Source organism: Drosophila kikkawai, chromosome 2L (genome assembly GCF_030179895.1).
Source record: "Drosophila kikkawai strain 14028-0561.14 chromosome 2L, DkikHiC1v2, whole genome shotgun sequence".
Lineage (NCBI taxonomy): Eukaryota > Metazoa > Arthropoda > Insecta > Diptera > Drosophilidae > Drosophila > Drosophila kikkawai.
Window position 1 is genome coordinate 23,319,323 of NC_091728.1, and position 26,153 is coordinate 23,345,475.

At 40.4% G+C, this 26,153-nt stretch overlaps 2 protein-coding genes across 6 annotated transcripts; one reads left to right on the forward strand and one right to left on the reverse strand.

The window, feature by feature from the left end:
- The first annotated feature begins 1,198 nt into the window (after window positions 1-1,198).
- so (sine oculis) lies at window positions 1,199-25,010 on the forward strand. 4 transcript variants are annotated; one of them, XM_017177055.3, is made up of 7 exons: window positions 1,199-1,854; window positions 7,829-8,339; window positions 8,775-8,985; window positions 9,058-9,185; window positions 11,653-11,757; window positions 11,978-12,033; window positions 23,519-25,010. In XM_017177055.3, exons 2-7 carry the CDS (start codon window positions 7,989-7,991, stop codon window positions 23,940-23,942), a joined length of 1,275 nt encoding a protein of 424 aa, XP_017032544.1. In that variant the 5' UTR covers window positions 1,199-1,854; window positions 7,829-7,988; the 3' UTR covers window positions 23,943-25,010. The 4 variants fall into 4 exon arrangements, with proteins under 4 accessions (XP_017032544.1, XP_070145166.1, XP_070145167.1 ...); XM_070289065.1 differs by lacking the exon at window positions 1,199-1,854 and adding an exon at window positions 2,448-2,509; XM_070289066.1 differs by lacking the exon at window positions 1,199-1,854 and adding an exon at window positions 2,580-2,598.
- On the reverse strand, window positions 14,328-15,124 carry LOC108081818 (uncharacterized). 2 transcript variants are annotated; one of them, XM_017177057.3, is made up of 2 exons: window positions 14,885-15,124; window positions 14,328-14,820 (listed from the first exon to the last, which is right to left on the reverse strand). In XM_017177057.3, exons 1-2 carry the CDS (start codon window positions 14,921-14,923, stop codon window positions 14,416-14,418), a joined length of 444 nt encoding a protein of 147 aa, XP_017032546.1. In that variant the 5' UTR covers window positions 14,924-15,124; the 3' UTR covers window positions 14,328-14,415. The 2 variants fall into 2 exon arrangements, with proteins under 2 accessions (XP_017032546.1, XP_017032545.1); XM_017177056.3 differs by having other exon boundaries at window positions 14,882-15,118.
- Window positions 25,011-26,153: the final 1,143 nt, after the last annotated feature.

Here is a 26,153-nt window from a genome sequence, read left to right on the forward strand (position 1 = left end):
ACTGACCAATCAGCGGTTTGTTGTTGCGCCACTGCCGCTGTGTACGTGAGTGTATCTGTGTCTCGAAACAGGTAACTTGAGGGGGCGTTCTTACGGCCAACCTGTTTACGCTCTCGCTCTTTCGCACGCTGCCAGTGGCTGTCAAACCCCCATTCAACGATCGCTCAGAAGAGAGCAGAGATAGAGAGAGAGAGCGTTGCAGGAGGCGCACAGTCGCATCCTTAACCTTAAGTACCATTCATCACTAATTCATAAGTACATAATTCATCGGTAATTTATCAGTAATCTACCTAGGTAGACGTCGGTGTTACTTATGGAATTAACATTGGCAAGTCTTAGCTGTCAATAATCAATAATAATTATTTATCAAAAATTTATATACAAAATTCATCAACGTTTTTTCTTATCCTTTCTTGTATTTTTCTTTTTCTCTCTTAAAACTTACTTGCTGCTATATTATTTTGCATCTCCTGAATTTAATAAAAAATGTATGTACTTACCCTATTGATGTCATGTGGTACTGCAGGGTGTTCTAGGTTGTGCATAGTGTTAATAATTTTTAATATCTACATAATTACTGATCTATAAAATATTCTATATAATATTTCTTTCAGAGAGAAAAAACTATTTAATAAAAAATTGTTAAGTTAAATATTTTACATACTATGCAGTTAAATAAAATTTACATAAAATAAAGAAAATCTTACAATTCGAAATATTTAGTATAAAAGTAAATGTATTAAGTTTACATATAATTTTATTTAGTTTTAAATCTCTACTGTTTACTGCAGTTTTAATTATCTTTAATAGTTCAATTGAAACTACTGTTTGTTTAATGTGATTTGTTAAACAATAATAATTAATCCCCACTTGACACTTTAAACACCACAATGTAGTAACTTTTCGGTCACCGCCACTGTAGCCATGTCTTTTTATCTTTCTCTTTGTACAGTTTGAGAGCCACATTGCCGGCTCACCCCCATCCTTTGTCGCACACACACACGCGCACGACACATGTCCGCCATCTCGCTCTAGCACACTCCCACCGGCATCAGCACCAACCATTTTTCGTTTTCAGCCTTCTGTTTTGATAGAGCGAGACAGCCGCGGAAGTCGCACACAGATACACGCTCTCATAGATACCCGCACGGCCCAACAGCTGCTGGCCGAAGATACATTCAGTTTTGTTTGGGCCGTCGAGCGATCGAGAACGGGAAGCAGCGCCAGTCCAGACACATGTACGGATACGGATACGCCAGTTGATTTTGAAATTCCGTCGCGTGCGGTTCGCTGCCCGATCTCCCGCCCGGATTCGCACAAAAGTTCAAACCCACTTTCCGATCGAATTAATCAAGCGCAACAATCAAAGCACAAAACACCAGCAAGGAGCCAGAAGCAGGCCAATCACTCCGGTGGCGGCCATATTTTGTTGGCACTGTCCCCGCTGATTTCTACCCCGTTCCGTTTCCCCTAATTGCGATTGTGTAGGGCCATTTGTCCAAGTCACGGCCGAACAGCGAAGAGCTTGCTCGCGAAAATAATTTGCAACACGTGTTGACACAGTGCGTCTGATAAATGTGTGCCCGGCACAGCCCTATGCGCGTGTGTAAGTGTGTGTGCCAGTGTGTGAAAAGAGGCCCTGGCTTCGATCTGAATAGTTTGGCCAAAGTTGAAGAAAACCACGCGGCGATATAATCGTTTGTTTCGTTATGCCACTGCTAACACTTGCGGATATATCGAAATCAGAGTCAGAGAACAGCAGCGGCGAAAGCACAAATCCCCACAAAAGGAACAACAAACAATAACTAGAAAACAAACACGGATACGTATCAACAATAAATAATCAAAATACAGGTGAGCCACATATTGGGTTTCGTCGTATCTCCAACTTGCCGACGGCAAGAAGGCAACTTTCCCTATAGGAGTTCTTAAGAAAATACATACACATACATATAGAATTCCGAATTTAAAGACAATTTCTTGGGTGAATTCATAGTTTATTTAAACAATATTTATAATATTTATGATGTCTTAATGCCAGCTATAAATAGTTTACAGATAATAGAAACCCATTTTACTTTGATTTAGAGTATATTATTGGTTATGTTTGAAATTATTTAAAATTCTTATTGAACTCAGCATTAGGAATATCTGGAGATTACTTTTAATATCTGACAATCGAAAACGAAGATCAATACTGACATAAGTTCTTGCGAAGAGCGCTCTTATAATTCCCAAGTCTGAATTCTGTGGCACACTAGTATCAGTGCAAATGTTTTATTTCGATCGGCAACTGAAGAAGAGCTTTACTTTACTGATGCTTTCTGAAAAAACTATCTGTAGAAGAGGTTTGTCTATTAAAGCAGAACAAGAATTAATTAATCAATTGATTCTCTTGTTCCAATAAAAAGCAACACATCTGTGTGACATTATAGTTTAAACGGAAGAAAGTAACATGAAAAGTAATGAATAAAATTTTAGTAAAGGCATCAGCTGGTTTCTGCAATTGGCAAGTACCAAGTACTTTAATGTTACCTGTAATAAAATTAATCAAGAACCTAAAAGGAAAACATTGTATAAGTATTAACTAAAGATAAGGTATCAGTTTTAACCTGTTTTTAATATTTAATATTATTAATATTTTAAATATGCAACAAACCAACCCATTTCTAACGAAGCAATCAGTCATAGAAACCACTTGATTCACAACTTATTTGGCAATCTCAATTGGGGAAGGAGAATGCCAGAGTGCAATTTGCCGTTTGGCGGTTCTGGCATTGGCGAATTCCAAATTGCCAGCCGCCATTAGAAACACAACTCGGGGCACTTGAGAAATACTACATATTGAAGCTCAAGAGATGCATGTCCAACACACACACCCGCGGATATTTGGGAAATATACTTGTTTACACACAGCAAATGCAAATTTCTGTTGTTCTATCCACCTCTCGATGGCCAGGCAGCTAAGTGCTGCTAGCCCCAAGTTAGATATAACATACTTGAGACCACCACACAAATTTATTAATTAGAGAAAGTATGCGATGGACGACGAGTCGCAGGAAAAACAATTTCCAGTTGTCATTCATTCATCACCGAGGTGCCTCACGCGCGCATCTCGAATTTGGTACTCGAATCCATCGGAAACATTTGTTACTAGTGTTTATTTTTAAAATGCTTTGCTTTATCATGCCGATTTCTGCCAGAAATTCGAAATAATATTAACTTATCGTGAGAGTATCGCTGCTCTCAACGAAACACAGCCGGGCGAAGACATCAGATCCGCCGTTGAGTGGGCGTGGACAAAAATCTGTTCGCCTGCTGAGTGTGCAAATTTTTTAAAAGACACAGAAAGAAAAAGAAAGAACCTGCATTCGAAAGGATTCTGTTGTATTTAAATACAATTTTCATCAGATTGGTGGTAATTAGGGAGATAAACCGATGAGCATTCAAATATTACTTTGTCCTTTAAAACTTAAGGTCATTTGATGTATTAAGAAAAATCTGGGGTTTTATAAAGAACCCATAAATTAGAAGTATATTTGAACTTAGATTGCTATAGGTTTAGCACTCAGGCTAGTGCTGGAATCAGTTCGATATTCTCTACTTGAAATAGATAAATTGGTCGATAATATGGGCCAAGTGTATCTAATCGATTTTATTTTGGCTTAGTGTATATTTTACGATTCGGCATTTATAGGAATTGGCCAGCGCGTGTTTGTCGTCAGAAGTCGCATGATTAATTGAGTGCGGAGATGGGAGCAGATGTTGCGTGCGATCTTGTGTGGCTATGCGTATTTTCGGTTATTGGACGAGGGCATATTCGGCGCAGGGCTTCTGGGGTTATCTTCCATCTCGGAAGTGGTCAGATTGAAAAGTTTACGCATTCCATTGCGCCAAGACTCGGGCCAGAACAGATGCAGGCGGCCAGATACGCAAGCTTGGCCACGGCGGCTTTGATCATTTTACGCACCGGCGTACTGAATCGGCCGTAATTGGAGGGCGAGGGTGCGGGACTTTCGGCAAATTCATCTGGGTTTCATTCAAAACTTTGGCAAATGTAGCGAAGCAATGCGACAAGTAGCGAAGATGCAGCGCACATGCCGAGATACAGCTGTGCGGATACAGATACATGTGTGTGCAACCCATTAAATTGACAAATTTCATTCATTATGCTGCGTTCTATTCGATTTCTTTGTGCGTTGTGGGTTGTTATTTGTGGGCTGTGCGTTGCTCCCTTCACGCGGCAATTAAACGCAAAATGTTAAAAATACTTTTGCTCGCCCATATGCACTTGCCTTGCCCACGAGTGTCTCGCGGATAGCGCTTGTCTTGGTCTTGGTCTTGGCCATCCGGCTGCTTACTAATCCCGCTGCTCGGTTTACACGGAACGGCGACTGGCCCACAACAGGTTGCTTGGCACAATGCTCCCCATTTGATTACATTGTATAAACACAGACGCCGCCACAGATGATTTCGGTTGTAGTTGCTCAAAACAGTCGCAAATCTGCTCTGGACTCTGGACTCCGGAATCAGGAGGAGCTTCTCCCCAAACAGTGCCTCGGGCCAGTTTACTTACGGAGCTCTCGGTGTGAGCAGCTCAGCAATCTGGTCTTGGTGCCGCCATTCAATCCATCAACAGGTCGCCAGACAGGCCAGAAAAGTGTGTCTGCTTTTATTGTAAGTTGAGTTTAATTACAAACTAATTAGGCAGCAACAATTCAATTTGATTAACAGCCCCATAGACCGTCGCGTCGCATCTCATCTCGGCTCAGGTGAGGCTTAGGTGTCCGCTTTCAGAGATTCCTCGAGATTCCCCCGCCTGCAGACACAATAACACTCAAATTAAAATCTTATAAAAGTCAAAATAAACAACGGGGCAGCTCGGGAGAGTTGGGGGAATGAAAATAGAGGGCACACACAAAGTGAGAACAGAACCAGAAACAGAAATCCAATAGATAGCCCAGCACTGGAAATAAATTACAAAATTTGTAAAATAAATTAATTTAATTTTGTTCGAATGCCACAAAAGTCAGGCAGCGGGCAGCCAAGCGACGCACTCGATAAGACATCTCGCGCGGGGAATTGAGAGGCAGCCAAAAGATGCAGCCCGATATCGGGTAGAATATCTCACCGAGGTTGCTGCCGTAACTGCTGGTGTTGTGTGGTGCGGAATGGTCACCACATTCTCTGCGGGGGCAGGGACTTCAACGCCGTGCAACGGTACAAGGCCATAAACGTTGGTATGTGGGTATCTTTAAGCTACTATACAGAGCTTTAAAGTTGACTCGAAAGGTGCTTAAAGTGATGAGGCGATCGTGTGATCCATAAAAGTCAAGAACGTGTCGATATTCATTGAGGGACAGTAACAGGATTAACTCTTTCTTGTCTTTAAACCTTCTTAGTTTTAGTTTTAAATTATTTGTGGTTCCTTATTAATTATTCAAGAGACTCATATATCGTCACACTTTGATCTGAATAATTAAATTAATATTTACATCTTTATGAAGGCTAATGGTATCATAATGACAATGCTTAAACATAAACAAAAGCGTAAAATTGGAAGGCAAAAGGTTTTTTGATTGGGGGAAGATCAGGTTATATGTTAGTTGCTATTTATTTTTTTTGTATGTGAATGCGAACAAGCTAAAATATTTTGTTGGATACTTATCTGATTTGCTCTAGGAATATACTTGCAATTGTCTTGCTACGGCGACAGCTACAGGGGGCTACTTTGTTATAAATATAACAAAAAGGGAAGCTAATTTCGGGAAATCCTAGTTTGTAGCAGTTAGCAGTTTCTCCTTTTATATTATTTAAGATAATTTCTTGCATAAAAACATACATTTCATCTACAGTGTCCCATATAATATGTAGTTTAAAGTATAGCGGTGCCTTAAAATTAATTATAGAATTAATTATTATAGATTTAATTTTCGATCCTGAATTAACTTTATTTCTGTTGCAGATCATATATCCTATATATATGTTATATTAACTTTCATTGGATATTAAAAATCACATGAACTTGGATTAAATCCTCAAACTGTAACCGATAGCTCTAGATAGCTTGTTTTTGATAATAACTTGAAAAATGGTCGCTATTTAGCACTTAATCAGTACTTTTTCAGTTTTGACAAAATTGGAAATGAAATAAAGAAGCATTAAGAGATATATACAAACTTTAAATGTCCTTTAAATGTCTATTTCTCAAAGGACTCTAGAGAAAATATTGTTTTAATTGTCATTTCTTAACAGTTTATTGCTAAAAAGTTATTAGTACTGCAATAGTATTAAATATTCTAAACTAAACAGATCGATCAGGAAAAAGCCCAATTGGCTGACATTATATCCTCAATGCATTGGCATAATAGTATTCATTCCACTGGGGGCGCTGCAGTGTATCCATCGGATACAACCCACTTGTACGCGCTGCTGTATGGGCAAAACAGATTGAAAATTTATCGCGTATTTCGTTTCACGTTCGCATATTGCTTGTTTACTTGCGTCAAACATGAAACGGCCAGAAGAAATACAAGCACAAAGAGCAGAAGAATCCCAACGAAATGAAGAAATGAGGAGAAATCCACGAGGAGGCGGCTGCGGGGGATCTGGCCTAGGCCGATGACTCAAGAGCAGCCAACTTGGCGTTGGTATTTTCGTTACAGCAGCCAAACCGAAATCTCTATTTTCTTGTTTTGTATATATAATCTGCCACGGCACACACGCGAGAACTGAAACTGAAAACAGATCCAAGAATATCTCGGCTCGATACAAGAGAGAGTGGGGCGTCGGCGGGGCTAGGGGATCTCGGATCGTGGGCCAAGGGGATGTGTATCTATATCAGTTTATCTGGACAGTCTGGCCGCGAGCAGAGATCGATTGCAAATATCAAAAAAATATCTATAAAATGCAGCCGAGATATTCTATCTGGGGGATACATTCGCACCCTCTCGCTCCCTCCCGCGCGACAGCAGCAGCGTCGTCGCCGCCGCCGTCGTTTGGTAATTTTAGAAATATTCTTAGAACCGAATACAGAAATCTGAAATCAGAGGAATACCGAATACCGAAACACCACGCGCCCCATATACACGTATATTGTGTAAAGAGTTTATTTTTGTAAGAGATCTCTCGGTCGGGTGCGGACAGGTTAGAGAGCTCTGGCTATGGCCAAACCATATTTCCGATAATCGAACATCTCGCATCCGTAAGTGCGCCTGCGACTTAGTTAATCATGTTTGACAACATGGGGTCGGCTCGAGGTTGTGTTTTGATTTCGAATTCGATTTCGATTTTGAGTTCAATTTAGATCTGTGATCTCCCATCTCCTAGCGCGCTGCTTATGAATATGGAAAATCGAAGCAGACACGCTTGTTTTGTTTAACATTTGTGCAAATGTTGCGAGGGGCGAAAATCGTTTTCATTCAATGGTAATTTCCACAGTTTTATGTGTCTCAATTAGTGTTGTTTCAATAATAATCGAAAGGGGCCATAAAAAGATGAAAAATCTTTGGATTAATTTGTACGATAACTGTGGCGTAAATTTGTTTAGAAAAATGGGTTGTTGCAATTGGATTATATAGCTGATATGTAGCTAGAGGTCTAGTTTAATTTTACAAATATTAAACATATAATATTAACACATACTGATCGTGTGTCAGAAGACAAGTACAGCAAAGGTTATGCATACAAAAGTGTTAATGCAACAGTCAATTGTCATCAGTATATTCCTTGTATTTTCAACTGAAATTCTTCCAGATTAAATATCACTTTATTCATAATCTTATACTTAAAATACTATATCTTGTATGCCTTTTTATTTCCATTCCAGCGCTCAAACTACCAAAGAAGCAAACTTTAGATTAGGCTATTCAACGCACTAGAAATCCCTTACTGAATATAGAGGAGCCCTGGCGGAGACCTCCTGGAAAGAGTACCCCTTGAAGACCATTCAAGTGCAGCATCCGGAGGAGCTCTGTTTCTCGCACAAAATGCTACAGCATCCCGCCACAGATTTCTACGATTTGGCGGCGGCCAATGCGGCCGCTGTCCTCACCGCCCGCCACACGCCCCCCTACAGTCCCACCGGCCTCTCTGGGTCTGTGGTTCTGCACAATAATAATAACAACAACAGCACCACAAGCAATAACAACAACAACAGCAGCAGCACTCTGGACATAATGACGCACAACGGAGGAGGAAGCGGAGGACTGCACCTGAACAGTGGCAGCAACGGCAGTGGTGGAGGCGGAGGAGGGCTGGTCAGCGGGGCAAGTTCCGGGGGTAGGGAGAACTTGCCCAGCTTTGGCTTCACCCAGGAGCAGGTGGCCTGTGTCTGCGAGGTGAGTTGATGGCGGAAAAGCCTATGGAAAGTGTCAAGTTTTTAGATGAAACAATTATAAAGCTGTTTGGTTTATTTATAATGAAATTCTCATATTCCTTTTACTTAATATTTTTATCAATGTTATCCGTTAAAGATATAGACCTATTCCTTCGTATCTCGGGAATTTTAAGAGGTACCCCCTCTAAAATTTCAAGTATATTGTTCTATTAAGATTGCATTATTAACTAATAAAAAAATAGTACGCAAAATCCATAATTTCCCGAACTAGAATTCATAATTATTTGAGCTTAACTTGAGAGTTTCGATTAATAAGGCCTAGATCCTATCGATTTTTAAGAACCTTTTAGTTTTGAGGCTCAAAAAAATACATTCTTTAAATTCAAATCAATAAAATCCATCTTAAATTGATTTCTATATTATTTACCCCACACAGGTCCTTCAGCAGGCGGGCAATATCGAGAGACTGGGCCGCTTCCTCTGGTCCCTGCCACAATGTGATAAGCTGCAGCTGAACGAGTCCGTGCTGAAGGCCAAGGCGGTCGTTGCATTCCATCGTGGCCAGTACAAGGAGCTGTACCGCCTGCTCGAGCATCACCACTTCTCGCCCCAAAATCACGCCAAGCTCCAGGCCCTGTGGTTGAAAGGTGAGACAATCCCCCTGGCTGCTTAACCCCAAAATGTTCGAACAAAAACGAATTCTTTCTCTCCGGCTGTAGCGCATTATGTGGAAGCCGAAAAACTGCGAGGAAGACCCTTGGGTGCTGTTGGCAAATATCGTGTTCGCCGTAAATTTCCACTGCCCCGCACCATCTGGGACGGCGAGGAGACGAGCTACTGTTTTAAGGTGAGTGCCGTCGAGTCCTGGGCCGCTTTTCATTTTAATTGTGGCAAGCGGCGAAATCGTACAAATGTTCGTTCGTTCCTCTGTCTGATTGCCTGAGCTGCAACTGTCTGATTCTGCCAGGGGTAACGCCTATTCGGCTTTATCGGGGTAATATATTCCACTGTACAGGATGCGGTGTGTTTGCTCTATGGCAGGCTTTCAGTTGATTAAAATAGATTGGGCTCACGCCAAGGAGTAGAACTTAAAAATCAACTAGGAATATTTATTAATAGTCCTGTTGGTTTTTCTCTTAGTTTAAAAACTAACTGGAATAAAATATTCAAAAAGTCTTCTCTTCAATGGAGGTAGTATATGTGTATATAGGAACGTATTAGATCGGATAACTATATCTGACTTCATTCTCTTTCAACATAATTCTACCCTCCTCCACATAGAACTTTCAGGATTCAGGATTCCGGTTTTAGTTTTATAAAAGTCGGACAACTATATGATGTAACAACCATAGGAATATAGAGAATAATAAAGAAAAACCTATGAAAACTATTTTTAATCTGTTATTTTGATCATATACATAACAAGAAAGGAAGCTAACTTCGGCACGCCGAAGTTTGTATACCCTTGCAGATTGGTTTTGATATTTATATTATAAATTATAATGCCGAAAACAGACACTAAACAGAGTTTCATAACATTTTTTCTATATTTATTATGTTTACAGTTTGACAGTTACAGTTTTACATTCCCAGCCTTACATTTTCTCTACATCTACGGATCGCTTCTATGGCAGCTATATGATATAGTTGTCCGATTTCCATAATATTGTTACCAATATTCTAAAATAATACCAAAAGCTCATGTCTCAAAGAAGATGAAAATACGTTGAAAAACAACGAAGTTATAATTTTTATACCCTTGCAGGGTATTATAATTTCAGTCAGAAGTTTGCAACGCAGTGAAGGAGACGTTTCCGACCCTATAAAGTATATATATTCTTGATCAGCATCAACAGCCGAGTCGATCTAGCCATGTCCGTCTTTCCGTCTGTCCGTCTGTCCGTCTGTCCGTCTGTCCATCTGTCCGTCTGTCTGTCTGTCCGTCTGTCTGTTTCTACGCAAACTAGTCCCTCAGTTTTAAAGCTATCTGAATGAAACTTTGCATATAGTCTTCTATATGCTCTCACTGCTATATATGTCGGAACGGGCCGGATCGGACGACTATATCATATAGCTGCCATACAAATGTTCGATATATTTTTAGAAAAAAAATTATAACTTTGCTGTTTTTCAACATTTTTGCACCATTTTTTAGATATGGCCACTCTATATTATTTAAGAATTTTGGTAAAAATTTTATGAAAATCGGACGACTATATCTTATAGCTGCCATAGGAACGATCGGGAAATTAATCGAAAAAAAATATAACTTCGTTGTTTTTCAACGTATTTTCATCTACTTTAAGTTATAAGCTTTTTTTATTATTCTAGAATTTTGGTATAAATTTTATAAAAATCGGACAACTATATCATATAGCTGCCATAGAAGCGATCGGCAAATGTATAAAATATGTAAAGCTGGGAATGTAAAACTGTAACTGTCAAACTGTAAACATAATAAGTATAGGTAAAATGTAATGAAACTCTGTTTTGTGAGTGTTTTCAGCATTTAAATCTATAATATAAACATCGAAACCAATCTGCAAGGGTATAAAAACTTCGGCGTGCCGAAGTTAGCTTCCTTTCTTGTTTTCGATTAATTTCCCGATTGTTCCTATGGCAGCTATAAGATATAGTGGTCCGATTTTCATAAAATTTTTACCAAAATTTTGAAATAATAAAAAAAGCTTATATCTCAGAGTAGATGAAAATACGTTGAAAAACAACGAAGTTATAATTTTTTCCCCATTTCCTGATCGTTCCTATGGCAGCTATAAGATATAGTCGTCCGATTTTCATAAAATTTTTACCAAAATTCTGGAGTAATATTAAATGGCTATATCTCAAAAATGATGCAAAAATATTGAAAAACACTCAAGTTATAATTTTTTTTCTGAAAATTTATCGAACATTTGTACGGCAGCTATATGATATAGTCGTCCGATCCGGCCCGTTCCGACATATATAGCAGTGAGAGTATATAGAAGACTATATGCAAAGTTTCATTCAGATAGCTTTAAAACTGAGGGACTAGTTTGCGTAGAAACGGACAGACGGACGGACATACGGACATGGCTAGATCGACTCGGCTGTTGATGCTGATCAAGAATATATATACTTTATGGGGTCGGAAACGTATCCTTCACTGCGTTGCAAACTTCTGACTGAAATTATAATACCCTGCAAGGGTATAAAAATCCCTTAGACATTCAACTGCAATAACGGCATTTCTACAATAAATTCAGCCACAAAAAATTAATTCTTTTTAGGAATGTCTATCTGAAACTCTGTACTTTTATTTCTATTTTCCGCAGGAGAAATCCCGCTCGGTATTGAGAGACTGGTACTCGCACAATCCATATCCATCGCCGCGAGAGAAACGCGATCTGGCCGAGGCCACAGGACTGACCACCACCCAGGTGAGTTGCGATTCCCGTTGCCAAAAACTAAAAACCAAAGACCAAAAGTCGAAATTCAAACGACAAAATTAAGCCAAATGTCAAACGCATCTTTTGACAAATTTCAATTGCAATTCCTCACAGATGCCATCCTCCGCATGTTAATTGCATCTCATTAATCATGGCACACACGGCCCATACTTGTTGCGAATGTCTCTAAGCTATTTTTGTGCATTTACAGGTTTCCAATTGGTTCAAGAATCGACGACAAAGAGATCGAGCCGCCGAGCATAAAGAGTGAGTTGCAATTCATATAACTTGTTGTATTACTGGGTAAAGTTAAGCATATTTCATATTCCTCAAAAGCTCCTTAGCCGGATCTATATCTGCTCTGGTTATATCAGTGGCCTGCGTATAGACGAATCTATATCTTTATGCTTTATTTGAGATGTATCTCGCGCAAGTGTCAACGCGTGCATGGTGCCGCGAAAAAAATAATATATTAATTTGCATTTAAAATTTCAATTACAAAAGCTGACGACATTTACTTTCAAGGTCGTCGAGTGGGTGGAAAGGGGGCTAATTAGTGCCAAGGACATCACGCAACTGGCGCACGCTGGGGAAGATTGGGTGAGGTGAGGTGAGGTGCTGAGGTATGAGAGAGGCATTGAGAGAAAGAGCCGCTGACAAAGTCATTAACATGTTGTTCCAAATTCCAAAGTATATATATATTCATATATACACGGCCATATGCATGTATTTATTGTATTATTATTATTTGATTTGTTGATGTTTACTTTCCGCTATATGGGCAGATCCCCGGCATATGTCTGGCAGGCCTCGTCACTAATTAAAATCCCCAGTCCTTTTCCCCCTCCCTTTCCTTTTCCCTTTCCCCGCAGCCCATTTCCCTGAACATCTGCATTTCCGCTTAAGCAAATAGTTTCAAACAGTTGTGGAACTCCTTTCGGCTGCTTCCTCCTCGGGAGAGTGAGATCGCGAGAGATCTTCGGCCGCTGATACGGAATATTTTCTCAAATATTAAACATCCTTTGGCTGGCTAGCATCCTTTTGTTTGTCTTTTGGCAAGGAGCGGCCTGGGTCCTTCTGCTGCCGCTGAAAGTCATGTGAAGTGCAAACAGTTGAAAAAGTGAAATGGATTTTGTGAAGTGGCCGCATTTCCTAGGCTCCTATGCATCCGCTCCCTTCCGCTAACTAACATTAGTTGGTATATTGCCAAAAAGACCCAACTTTCGCCGAGATAGTTCCATTATACTAAATGGTATATCACTTACGGCTCCTCCACAACGAGCCTCGCCTCACGAACGGCGGCCGAAAAGCGAGAAATTGTCGTAATAAAAATGAAAAAACTAAAATGGTAAAAAACAGAAATAATGCAAAAATATTATAAATTGGATGCCGTGGCAACCGCAAGGCACACTCACACTTCTGCACTCGACAAAAGTACGAGTATCTCACAGATACACGTTCGTTCTCGGCTATAGTTTGCACTGCGTAGCTTCCCTTTCCCAGCCCGCTGCTTCCCCTCCCTCTTCCGTCTCTGCCTCAGCTCCTCCTGGCTGGTGGTAACCCGATATATGTTTATGGCTGTTGCCTCGATGAGCAACTCAGTGTGCTGCTACTTTAACTTTTTCATACTGTTTTTCCCCTTATTCCTTTTGCATGTGCAGTCTGGGCGAGGGTGTGTGCGAGTGTGCGAGTGAGTGTGTGTGTGTGTTTGTGTGTATCTGTGTTCCATGCAGCTTTGTGGCAGCCAGCAAACCACATCGGCGCCAAATCCGAATCTAAAGCGGCACTTTGAACAGCCCAGCAACTGCCAAAGTGGTTATTGTTTGAATAGGCACCACCTTGGCAGGGCCATAGAGAGCGGAGTGCCGACTGGGTAGATGGATGTGGGACAATCCATTTGAGATAGGTTTGAAGCCCATCTTGATCCAGGCAGTTATACTATTCAGATCTAGGCAGATTATTTAATTGAATTAATTATGGCACCTTGGAGGTAGATGCGTACTTGAGTTTCAACTCTTAGAACACAGGCCTGAGCTCTACTCACTCTGAATTTCTAAACGCTCGTGCGACGTCACACAAATGCAGTTATAATATTTCAATATATTTCTCTATAATTACCTAGATATCAATAGTATTTCCATGTTTTCTTTATTCTTAACATATAAACAAATATGTATGAAAATTATTGAATGGATTACGAACTAGGCGTGGCCATAAGTTGATACAATCTTATTTTGCGTGGGGTTCATGCAAGTTTGTATAAAAAAAACAAAATATTTGTAATTTTAAAGTTCTTGTTTTAAACAATGACCGCAAATTTAGAAAGATATCTTCAACAAAAATTACAAAATATTCTTCTTAGAAAATGTTCGATTTCATTTAATAAAATCATATTTTTTTGTCAGTATTAAAAACATTTTGTCATAACAATTGCTGACTTTTTCATCAAGTTTATTTAAACCTTTTAAAGGATCTAAATTGAAGATGCTCCTGATACTGAGTGGACACCTAGAAGCTCTCTCAGCTCAAATATTCTGTCTTATTTTATCTGTCAAAAATGTAATCACGAATCAATTTTATTTAAAATGAAAAACCCATCACCCATCCTCAACCCAAATCTGCAAATATTGCCCATATTGGGATCCTGCCTCAGCTGAAAACAAAGCTCAGGGCCATGCGCATGTAGTCGATTGTCGAGGATATGGCGGTCATAATCACTCGATAGCGGTCGATGTACATGGTCACGTATATCAGATACTTCTGATTGGGCACCTCGAAGCGCCACAGGTGCAGGGCGGCCCCAAGGAGGTCCAAGTTGTCGGGCGGTACCAGCGCCAAGTGCTGCTCTGCGACGTACTGGAAGATGCCGTAGTAGAAAACCAGGACGAGCAGCGGGCACAGGAAGGGCAGCAGGAGGAAAAAGAACAGGCCGCAGCTGTACCCGATCTTGAGGAGGGTTGGGAAGGGCAGGGGCTGCATCCATATAAAGAACAAGTTATCGACCAGCGGCTGCAAATAGTAGATCAGCTTCCCAGTGTTCGACACGCTCTTCCACTGGATGGGATCAAGATAGGGACAAGTAGAGCTTTTCTGCGGCCTCCGAATCGGTACTTACCACCTTGCGCTTATGCAACGGCTTGTTCCAGGTCTTGTGCATTTTCCGGGTTCTAACTGACAATTTTAAGAGTTAAATAAACAGGGAATTTTGAATTTGATGAGAGCACTGAATACTGCCTAGCTAATGCCAAAAAGTGTCTAGAGTACAAGAACTTATTTAATTTCATAAAAATTCGATATGAAGTTGCCAAAGTTTAATTTATAAATTTTTAAATTAAAGATTGACATGTCTTTAAATGCCTTAGTAGGAACAAAAAATGTAAAGTAGGATTTCGGCTTAATTTAGGGTTTTATATAAAGAGATCTAGACTTACAGTCTTGCGTTATCTATACTATGTATATCTATAGATAGAGATATATCGACATAAATATAACGGATCTCTATATATTATGATCTATAGATAAAGAACAGTATAATTTGCGGCAGACCTGGTAAATGGAAGCTGCGAAAGAGAAATGAAAGCTTCAAGAGCACTGAGTTCTTACTTAAAAATATATACTCTATACAAAATATAGTTATAACATATATGAAAAAGTGTTCTAATACCTTAATATTTGATGACATGGATGCTCTTTAAGAAATCCCGATAATCAGTAGAGTCTTTAAACGCGCTCCTTGATTGATCTGCTGGCATTATACGTATTTCTACGGGAATTCCTTGGCCTCCTTTACTGCCCTCACCCTCACGCTCTCTCGCTCGTACAAACCCACTTCCAGACGTGTCCCTGTCCCTCCGTCTCACTCCTATTCCCTCGAGGAACAGCAGCCACCATCATACTTCATATACATACTTCATATACTCGCATTCGCACTACCGAGGCGACCCAGTCCGAGTTCCACTTCCAGTTCCAGTTCCAGTGCCAGTCCCAAGTCCATCCCACTCCCCGTCTCTGCTCTAACCCACCCCCCTTGCCCCTGTCCAGGCCGCTTGTGTGCGTGTGTGTGTGTTTGTGTTCTCCCTCCCCATCCTCCGTCGGGGGACGTCGTCATCATTCTGCGTTCGTCGAATGCCACGGTTGGCTGGAGGGTAGCTGGCCAGGGTATCGGGTTACCACAAAATGTGCGTGTGTTCTTTATTCGTTCGCCCTGCCGTTCCCCGCCAGCCGTCTCCAGCACGTTATTCATTTTTATTCGTTTTATTGTACATTCTGTTTTTATTATTATGTATTTTGCGCTTTTGCCCGTCTTGGGCCCTCGTCTCCTCGCCGCCGCCTTTGTGTTTGCCTTCGTTTCTCTCCGCTCTCGTTCCCCGCTCCGAGCTCCGAGCTCCGATGGCGTTGATAATGATGTTGTTGGTGATGATGGACCGGCTGGAGGCGCTTGCCATCCACATTGACATCCGTGGCAGCCCATCTCCGCATTTCTCCGCATCTCACTTACCCGGGAGTGGGTGTCAAGTGTACGCTCTCTTGACAATAATTAGATCTCATCTGGAGGCAGCTCCTCATGGCACGGACACACAGTAAGAAATCCAAAGGTGCAAAGATGCTGTTTAAAAATTTGCAATGATATAAGCAATTGAAAAATTGTATCTAATAGGGAGCGAGTAGTATATTCTCTACACACCATAACTAAAAGATATTTCAGATCACTTTATCTTGTTCTTTGAGTAAACTTATTTAAATACATCTACGGGGAGTTTGTCGCAGTGCAGCTACTCTACAAAACTTGACCTCCGCAAGGGTTTCCTAGGGCTTCCTCTAGGTGCCTCTAAGCTGCTTAAAGTACGGACAATAATGGGGAGATTACATAAAAGTTTGGTTAGGCACAGCGGGGAATGGCGACGGGATGTTTCTCCTTGGGGCCGGGCAATTAAAAGGCAACAAATTTTTGAGAAACTGTCAAAACAATCCTTGTCCAGCATAAAACGCGCCACACGCCAGACATTCTACATATACCCCCACCTTGGGCCTCGCATCTCGATCGTTCGGATAATAAAATATCTAAAAACGATGGTAACCTGGGACTGGGGTAATCTTTGGGATCTTACATAGTTGTAGACAAAGGCACACAATGCCCGATCAGACGCTGGCTAGACGAAAACGAAATCCCCAGGTCGAGTCCGGCTGGGTCTTCCCCATCTTCACAGACTCTCTGAGTGTCAGTGGTCGCCACGAACATTAACAACAGCCACACACATGCGTAAATTAAATGATAATTTATGATCAACACCTTTTCAGATTCCACTTATGGATCGCCGTTGCCCGTTTAGTTGGGTGTCCTGCTGGGCACACGTCCCGAGATTTGTGTACCGATCGCGCAATGCGATAACTCAACCTGTTCTCCCAATCGCCCCAACTTCGAGATCTTCTGAGCCCTCTTTTCAGGGCCTGCGCTTTCGAGGCAGCGTTTCATTTCGTGGCCTGTGTGTTTATTTGTTTTTTGGATTTATTGGCTTATAATTTTTATTAGCAATGGAATTCCTTGGAAGCCGGAGTCCATCCCTCATCGAGCAAGACCATGTGATGGCTCAGGCGCTCCGATCCCGTGATCCTTTATATTTCGTGTGAAAACTGTGGGGTTATGTCATGGCAAATAGCACAGGAAGGGCTACATTGAGCTAGGAGGTGCCTGGTTAAAAAGAGTTTACCAACCACAGATTTGTTGATTGGAAGTTGATATAATCATATCATTACAAATAATATGTACTGGAATATAGAGAATATTTTTAAACTACAGTCCCATTTTTGTACCCTCCTATCCTAAATCTTAATATTCATATACATACAAGTCAGAACCACATTGTCATAGCCACCATATTTGAAGAGAAAACATATGAAAGATAACTATCTAAAGATCTAAAATTCAGGTGATTCATCTTCACTGCCTAAAGTTGATATTATCATATGATTACACATAATATAAACGGAATACATTCAATATATCTGAACTACATTCTCAATTTGAAAGTCTCCTATTCTAAATCCCAATATCTCCATATACCAGCCAGAACAACTCAATTCACGTGACAAACTTGTTTCTGGCTCGGTCGTCTCTTCGCTCGCTCATCCCCAGTTCCAGTTAAACATAATCCGATCATGCATTATTACCAAGCTAATGAATCTGCTTAAGACGGACCCCGGCAGAAATGACTGGAGACTACAAAAAATCAATTGAGCAAACAAGTAAAAAAATTAATTCCCCCTCACTGGGCACCAGACCCCAAAAAGATGGGGACGACGAGGGGGAAATGGAAAGCCCGAGAAACCTTTATTCGGGGGGGACCACACACAGAGAGCCAGAGCCACAGCCAAGAGCCCCAGAACCTGCTTCTCCTCTGTATTTGTTGTTGAATTTTGTTATAAACTTTATGTGACATTCACTTCTGGCGCAGGGAATTGTCCTTGAGACGCTCTGCTCCCGTTCGGCGATGTGTGCCCTCCCCGACTACAGGAAAACTGAACTGAGGCATTTGTGTTTATAATGCAATCACTGGAAATGTGTGTGAGCCATGGACCATGCCCAGCAAGTGGGCGCTGTCTGTGTGTATGTGTTAATAAGTGTTGCAGAGAACGAGCGGGCTGGGACCACGAAATGCTGGTAACTCGATATCATTGTATATATGCTTCTGCTGCCTTTTGTTTGCTCCCCACTCTTCGCTCTGGGATGGGCCTTTTCCCATGTTGGTGTGCTTAGGCCATCGATTTTTGCCTAGATCGAGCGTCACTTTAATGTGGGGAGTCCGAGAGCCCGTCTTGGGAAATTTGGGCACTAATGTCCATCAAATGCCACATGTCTCCGACCCATACCACATGTCTTGGCCCAAGTTCAAGTTCATGCTAACGCTGCAAGAACTGCTCGTAAATCCGCGGCATCGCCGCTGGTGGCTGCCACTCGCGGGATATAATCTACAATTACATGATTGCCGATATCGTACAGCTGGCCAGCGCCGTATGGGGGCCCCCCAGAGCAGAGCTTCAGCTCCTCCAACTCCTCCTGCTCCTTAAGACGAATCCAACGGATAGGAATCTGCGGCAGCCGGGGAACTGGAGTCAGCAAATAACTCGCGCGGATAAACTGGGCTCGGATGAGGTTCTGCTAAGCAAAAGACCGATCCTGCCCTCCAACTGATCGCAAATTTGTCGAGTGTGCGCTTAAATGTTTTGCATTGCCACGAACAAGGCCTGTTGCCTGGTTGCACACACTTTGTCCGGGTACTTCTGATGGTCGAATTGGGTTTGAAATTTCCACTTAATCCCTCTAATCCAATGGATATAGATTAAGAATTTAGTTAGTCAGATCTATTGATTTGAATTCTGATTGACTAACAGCACTAATTACTTACCTTAAAAACGGCTTTTCATCTTAATATTTAAGTCCCAGATAGCTATTTAAACGAATAAGATAACGACCAGTTTAACTTGTCGTTAAAGCTTAAAGTTTTTCTCCCCACCTGTAATGTATCTTCACTTTCTTTAGGGTGGATTTTATCGAGCTGAAAAGATTTGAGAGGATGTTATTTGAGAGGTTGTCAATGTTAGCTTTCTCAATAATACAGAAAAAACAACATTTTATTCGTCCAAAAAATCTTAACAGTAACGTGAAACCTAGCGTTAGAGTTTTATAACTTTACCAAAACAAACTCACGGAATCCTTTGATTCTTTAAAAACAAAAAATGTTATCCAAACTTTTAAAGATATCCAAGTAAAACCTAGATCTACAGGGATGTCACGGAAATCGCATAGGACTCGACAGCAAAAGATCCGGAACTATGTCAAATAATACCATACATTTTAGCTGCTCTAACATGGCTTAATTGGTACATAAATTAAGGACATATACTTAGACATATCAATACATGACATATCAAAGGGGCTGAAGGCAGGGTATCCACACTTGGCTGAGACTTATTTCTGTAGCTGCCACGGCAATGTTATTTGTTATTTGTTGCTGTTGCCCGCTGTTGTCATCAATTTCTGCGCAAACTGGTTCCTCGATGCGGCTGCTGATTACCGATAACTGATTGTGCTCGTCCATGCAATTGGCGACAAGATTAACACTTTGCCGATGATTGCCGGCCGTGGAGGATAGGCGTCTCGTCTGCTCGAGTTTCGGGCTCATTGTGGCCGGTTATTGGCCATCCACTGATGCCTTAGGCAAAGGACTGAGGCCATCCCCGGGGGCGCCTTAAATTAACCCTAAAGTGATGCGACATTCGAATGCCATTTGCGGAATCAGCCACAAATAATAAAAGTCAAGCTACTTAGCTCGGGCTGCGGCAGCCCTCACACCCACTTGAACCCCTCGAAAGTGACGTGGCGTGACTCGAATATCTGACTCTGAAATCAGATGCGACTCATCCAAATGCTCCAGGGAATCCAGCGCCGTCTCACTCGCTCTGCCTGCCAGCTCCGAGTCGCTCGGTCGACACCTCAAAACGAACACGATACCATTTATAGAAATGGGAGAGCAGACGATTTCCTTCCGGAATTCATTTCAATTGCAATTGCTGTGTGCCCTGTCATTTGTCATTTGTTTATAAATAAATTATGCACTCCGTGCCTGTGTCCCGCACTCCGCGTGGGTGTGTTGACAGCAGTAAAAGCAGTAAATTAGTTGCAGCAATTGACACATTTTAATGTGAACGATGCTGACACCCAAAAGCATATGTCTGGGGTCACGGCGCGTACTGTAACGACCGCTGGTAGGCCGTTGATGGTGATACGTGAGGGTGATTCGACAGAAGAAATTATTAAATTGAAATATTAATTGTAATGAGACCATTGAACATTATGAAGTTTGGAGTCATAATACTTATACTTAAATGAGAGCTTCATTATAAAATGGTATTGGTTAGGCAATTAAACTGTACTTTATTAGAGAAGATTGATATTCAATAATTTTATTATGTTTTGTGTCGAAAAGAACATATATACATATGATAGTTCCTTTGTATTATTATTTAGACCTTCAATATAGATTTCTAAAAGAATGACTTTACTATTTTCAAAGTGTAGAAATTGTTTATATTTTTTCAATAATAAAAACAACAGTACACTGATAAAAAAAAACAAGAATTTTGGTCATAAAAACGTGATTTTTCGGTCACGAAAATGGCTTAAGCATATTTTGGTCTTCTTTGGATATTTTCGGTCACCTTTTAAGTACTTTTTCATTCTACATTTGAGATTTTTCAAATATTATTTCAATCCTTAAAAAAGTTTAAAATAAGAACGATAAACGACCGAAAATCTTAAAAAATTACCATAACAAGGCTTAAATTAAGAAAAAAAAATTTTTTTTTGAATCCTAACGAGACCGGCCTTAGTTAATACTACTAAACATTCATAATACCAAACATTTTAAATTAAACATTATTGTGAAAGAATTTTTATAATCTGTAATTATTGGAGCTAGAAATGATTATTGTAAATTAAATTAGTATTAGAAATTTTATTAAAAGCTACTTACATTTTTTTTCCCGGCTGCACTATGGGGCGAACGACCACTTTTTGTGGCATTAATTAATAACTTTAAGACGAGTTAAAATTTTTAAGTTCTGTTTTTTGAATCAAGTTTAATATAAAAAAAGGAAAATATTTTACTCAAAATGGGCGTGGTCTCGCCTTTTTTTAAGGATTAAAAATTTTTTTTCAGTGCTAAAAAAATTTTTTTTTTGCTATTTTTTATGTATAATAAACAAGTATTGCATAATAAAACAAATATGTAAAAATTGTCTTCTAAATATTTTTTTTTTAAGTCAAATCACATAATTTTTCATTTGCTTGGGCAGGCGACCAAGCATATGCAGTACTCTAAGATTCTGAAGCCTCTTATTCAAAAAAACTTAAATGAAACAACCTAGTTTTCTGTAATATGACTTGAATGTATACAGATTTATTATAACATGAATAAAAATTGCAATATCTTTACCAATATTGGTCGTTTAAACGTTCTAAAGGGTAAAAAACTCGATATTTTTCAAATGTAAGGTAATCATCTTTAAATTTAAATTTCAGAGAAAGTGCGCAAAAGTGCACCTTGATACTCACAGAATATAACAAGAATTACCAAATCTACAATATATATCCAATTTTAGAGGTGGACTGTGCTGGACTCACTTTATAACTTAATTTTAATATTGGACTACACTTAAATTTTATATAATTTATAAGGGTTACAAATTATACAAGATTGCGGGGGCACCTATTACATTTCTGGAGTTAAATTCCGCTAACATATATTACGAAGCACCATGAATGAGATTGCATCAAAAAATTAGCATTTTATTTAGATTTTTTTACATTTTTTTAGCATTTAAAATCTGCAGAATAAAAACGCGATTTAACAGCGCTCACTTCTCGTTGCATTAACAGCTAACTTTAACAGCGAATAACTTAACAGAGCGCGTCAATGTTTATTTTTTGGGTATGTAACATGTTAGATTAATGTTATAAGAATACATTCCGGTTAAAAAAAAAGTATTTTAACAACTTTTAAAAAATTGGTTTATGCCAGATAAGGTGGTCGTTCGCCCCATAGTGGGCTGGGATCCGAACCCATGTCTCAAAATTCACAGACCGACCGCTTACCAACTGGGCCACTGAGGCAAATCAAACACTAATGTCGGGAACGTGAATACATACAGTTCCAAGGACAGAGAAAACAAAAAAAAAAATGTATCTCCCTCTCTGAGCTAAAAATAGTTTTTTTTAAGAATGGTCGTAAGAGCGAGACGGCACTATGATTTCCATTTTTGTGTGAGAAAAAAAGAGACAACACTAGAAGCCGTCTCTTCTGAATTTTTAAGATTAACAAAAATCTTAATTTACGATTTTTATTTCTTAAAATGAATCATTTTCGGTATTACTTTATGATTTTTTCTTCTTCTTATTAGAATATTTGGTCTTTTTTTAAGATTTTTTTTTTAAGAATGCCAAAAAATGTGCAAATCTTAAATGTTGATTATTTTGTTCGTAAATATAACCTGAAAAATCTTCTTTGTAGTATTTTTGGTCTTATAGTAAGATTTTAAATGAAGAATGCGCAAAATCTCAAAAGAAGATTTTATTTTTTTATCAGTGTATATGTTACATAAATTGTATAGTGATGAATTGGTATCATTTGTATTGTGATTCCTATGTTTTTCAATTCTATAAAAGGGTGTTTGTAGAAACAGTAATCAATACAATGTTCTTTATTATTTTATCACATACGATGCCTAATTTTGTAGCATAGTTTTGCTACGTTTTTAGAGGTTTTCAAACTCCTGGTGATTTCTGTATGCCTTAGAGGGCTATAAAGGGCTTCTCCCTCCAATAAAACCATGGTATAATATTAATTAGTTCCATAAACTGTATGTAAATTCGATAAACTTATTTACTTTTAACTGGATATTCCTCAGGATTATAGGAATATTACTTTTTAATAAAATCAATTGAAAAGTTATCAAATAGTAAGCAATAATTAATACGTCAGAGCTCTTTAAAGGTTCTGCAATTACCGCACTCAATATATGTTAATAAACTAGCGCCAATTTGATATAATTAATAAAAAATACCTTAATAAAGATAGGGATACAATTTCTTAGAAAATTGCAAGTTGGAATACTCGAAATAACATTCTTATAATGTATAAGAAATACAAAACAATCTGCAGATAAAATATTATAATAATTTTGTATTTTATTGCAGCGGCTCCACGGACAAACAACACTTGGACTCCTCCAGCGACTCGGAGATGGAAGGCAGCCTCCTGCCCAGCCAAGGGGCGCAGCAGCAGCAACAGCAGCTCTCTCCTGGCAATAGCGGCGGCAACAACAACAACAACAACGGCCTCCATCAACAACAGCTGCAGCATGTAGCCGCCGAGCAGAGCCTGCAACACCACCCACACCCACACCAGCAACACCCCGCCGCCAGTAGTGTCGCCAGCAAGGGCGGCAGCAGCGGCGGCGGCGCCAGTGGCGGAGGCGGTGGGGGAGTGAGTGCAGCAACCGCTGCGCAAATGCAGATGCCCCCGCTCTCCGCAGCCGTGGCCTACTCGCACCTGCACAGCGTGATGGGGGCCATGCCCATGACCGCCATGTACGACATGGGCGAGTACCAGCACTTATGATTCTAGTTGGAGGCGGCCGCTGCCGCCGGAGGCCCAGGGGTCAGTGGGACTGGCGGCAGTGGCAGCAGCAGCCACATCACCCACGACTGGTCGCCGACGGTGCCACGCCAGCGCCAGCGCCACCAGCAGCAGCCATCAGATAGCTTCTACTTCTGAGATAGTGAGTTCGCAATGATGCCGGAACCCATCAGCATAGCAACAAATTCTAGAAATGAATATCAATCACATACCTAAGCTCTGGCAGGACTCAAAACCAATATTGATTTTGGATGGAGCAGTATCCTGGGAAATATCAATGTTGTAATCGGGCGACAGAAGAGATCATTCATAGTTTTTGGAATTGATACATTTTCCCTTAATCAAGGATTAACCTATCAGGGCTGCCAGTGGATTTTAAATCTATTGAAGCAGCGTAAAAAAGTATGCTACAAAGGGGGCACCAAACCAAATGTATGTACAGAAATCACTAGTTTTTAAAACCCCAGAAAAGTTGTAAAAAATTGTGCTACTCTGAATTCTTTATCTTAATAATTCCGTGTTATACTTTATACTCTAGTGATTTCTGGATCACCCATGGTTTTGAGACGTTAAGTAGTACAGTTCATACTTTTCTATACCCTTTCGAATGATTTCAAAGATTAGGGAACGCTCCCTCACCCATAATCTCATACAAAATCGTGGTTTCCGTTCAGGCAGTTCGTGGACAAGTGATGGATATGTGATCGCAAGCACAACCACTCCTCCGGATAGCACAACTTGGCATTTTCTGCAGCCAGCGAGGAAGAGATATAGAACTATACTTAAGTGGAAGGAAAGGCACCAAGCTGCAGCACAAGCTTTTAGCGATAACTCCGGCTAAAAACACAGATAAAGCCTCCAGCCGCTTCGATCTATGTAAATAGCTAGGCTTTAGTTTTAGAGCGGTCGGACAGCCGACCGAAATGCAAATCAAATTAAAATGTGCAAAAATTAAATATACCACTTACATGCATAAATTATACACTTTTAATTGTAGCCTCTAGTAATTATATTTTTGTTAAAAATAAATCCTATTAAATTATTTTCAAATGCTACCGCCTAGAACAATGTTTCTGAATTGAAGAGATTGGGATATTTTTACAACTTCATATTGCTTTATGTGCGCCTCTAGATAAAGGTTTATTCTGATTCCCAGGTAAGTAAGTGCTTCCCACGATGTATACATGATCATTTCGTACCTGTAAAATCTTCCTATAATGATAACGCCTGTCCGGGCCCATTACCATCGGCTGACCGCAACACTGCCAGTGGGTTGGCTGCACTAATCCGCGCCGACAGGTTAGCCAACTAATGCTAATGGCCATGCCTAATGGACGGCGTCGGCGCGTGCGCTCCGCTCCTCTCGCACGCGTCCAAACCCAGCTCAGGATCCAGGTCGAGGTGTGTCGCGCCGCGTCCGTCGCGTCCCACGTAATGAGCGAGTCGGTGGCGAGGTTTGAGCAGCACTTGGCAACGGGGCGGTGCCAGGCAACCCCGGCGAGTGCGCAGGGCTAGTGGGGGTGGATGCTGCCTGACTGGCTGCTGGGCCGAGGGTTGAGAGCTCTTTGATTTGTTTATTGATACTGTAGTTACATATTCCAGACGTCACCACTCCCGTCATCGTCATCCTGAGAATCGGCCGTTGCCAGGCGGCGGAGGGAGCACACGCGTGTCTGGGCCGGCTCTGATTGAGATTGATGCCGCATCTCTGGTTACAAAATATTTTGACTTCTTTTATCCTGCGGCGGCGTTCTGCCGATAATTAAATTAACGGCCTTAAAGTGTTGCTTTTGGTTCGAAATCGGATTTAATGCGGAAATGTTACCTTTCTCCTCTACTAGACTTGTCTCTGCCATTTAATGCCTGTATTTCTGGGGAAATTTGGATTTATTTTATTCAGTTTTCAAATACATTCAGCAGCTTCATTCAGTTCTTCAAAGGAAATCTGCGAAACGCCTTACAAAGCCGTGGGACACAATGCTAACTGCAAATAGGAAGTGCATGCGTCTGTGATGTGCCCTGTCTCTTCCTATTGTAAGTCTCCTCAGAAGTGACAAGGTCCTTTCTAAAGGATTTATATTGTGGAGAGCCTTGTTGAAAAGAACAAAACCGAAGGCGTCAATTGAATTTAATTTTTTTTTTAACTATCTATAAAGGCTTAATATCTTAAGAATATTGTGTCAACGTTTTATA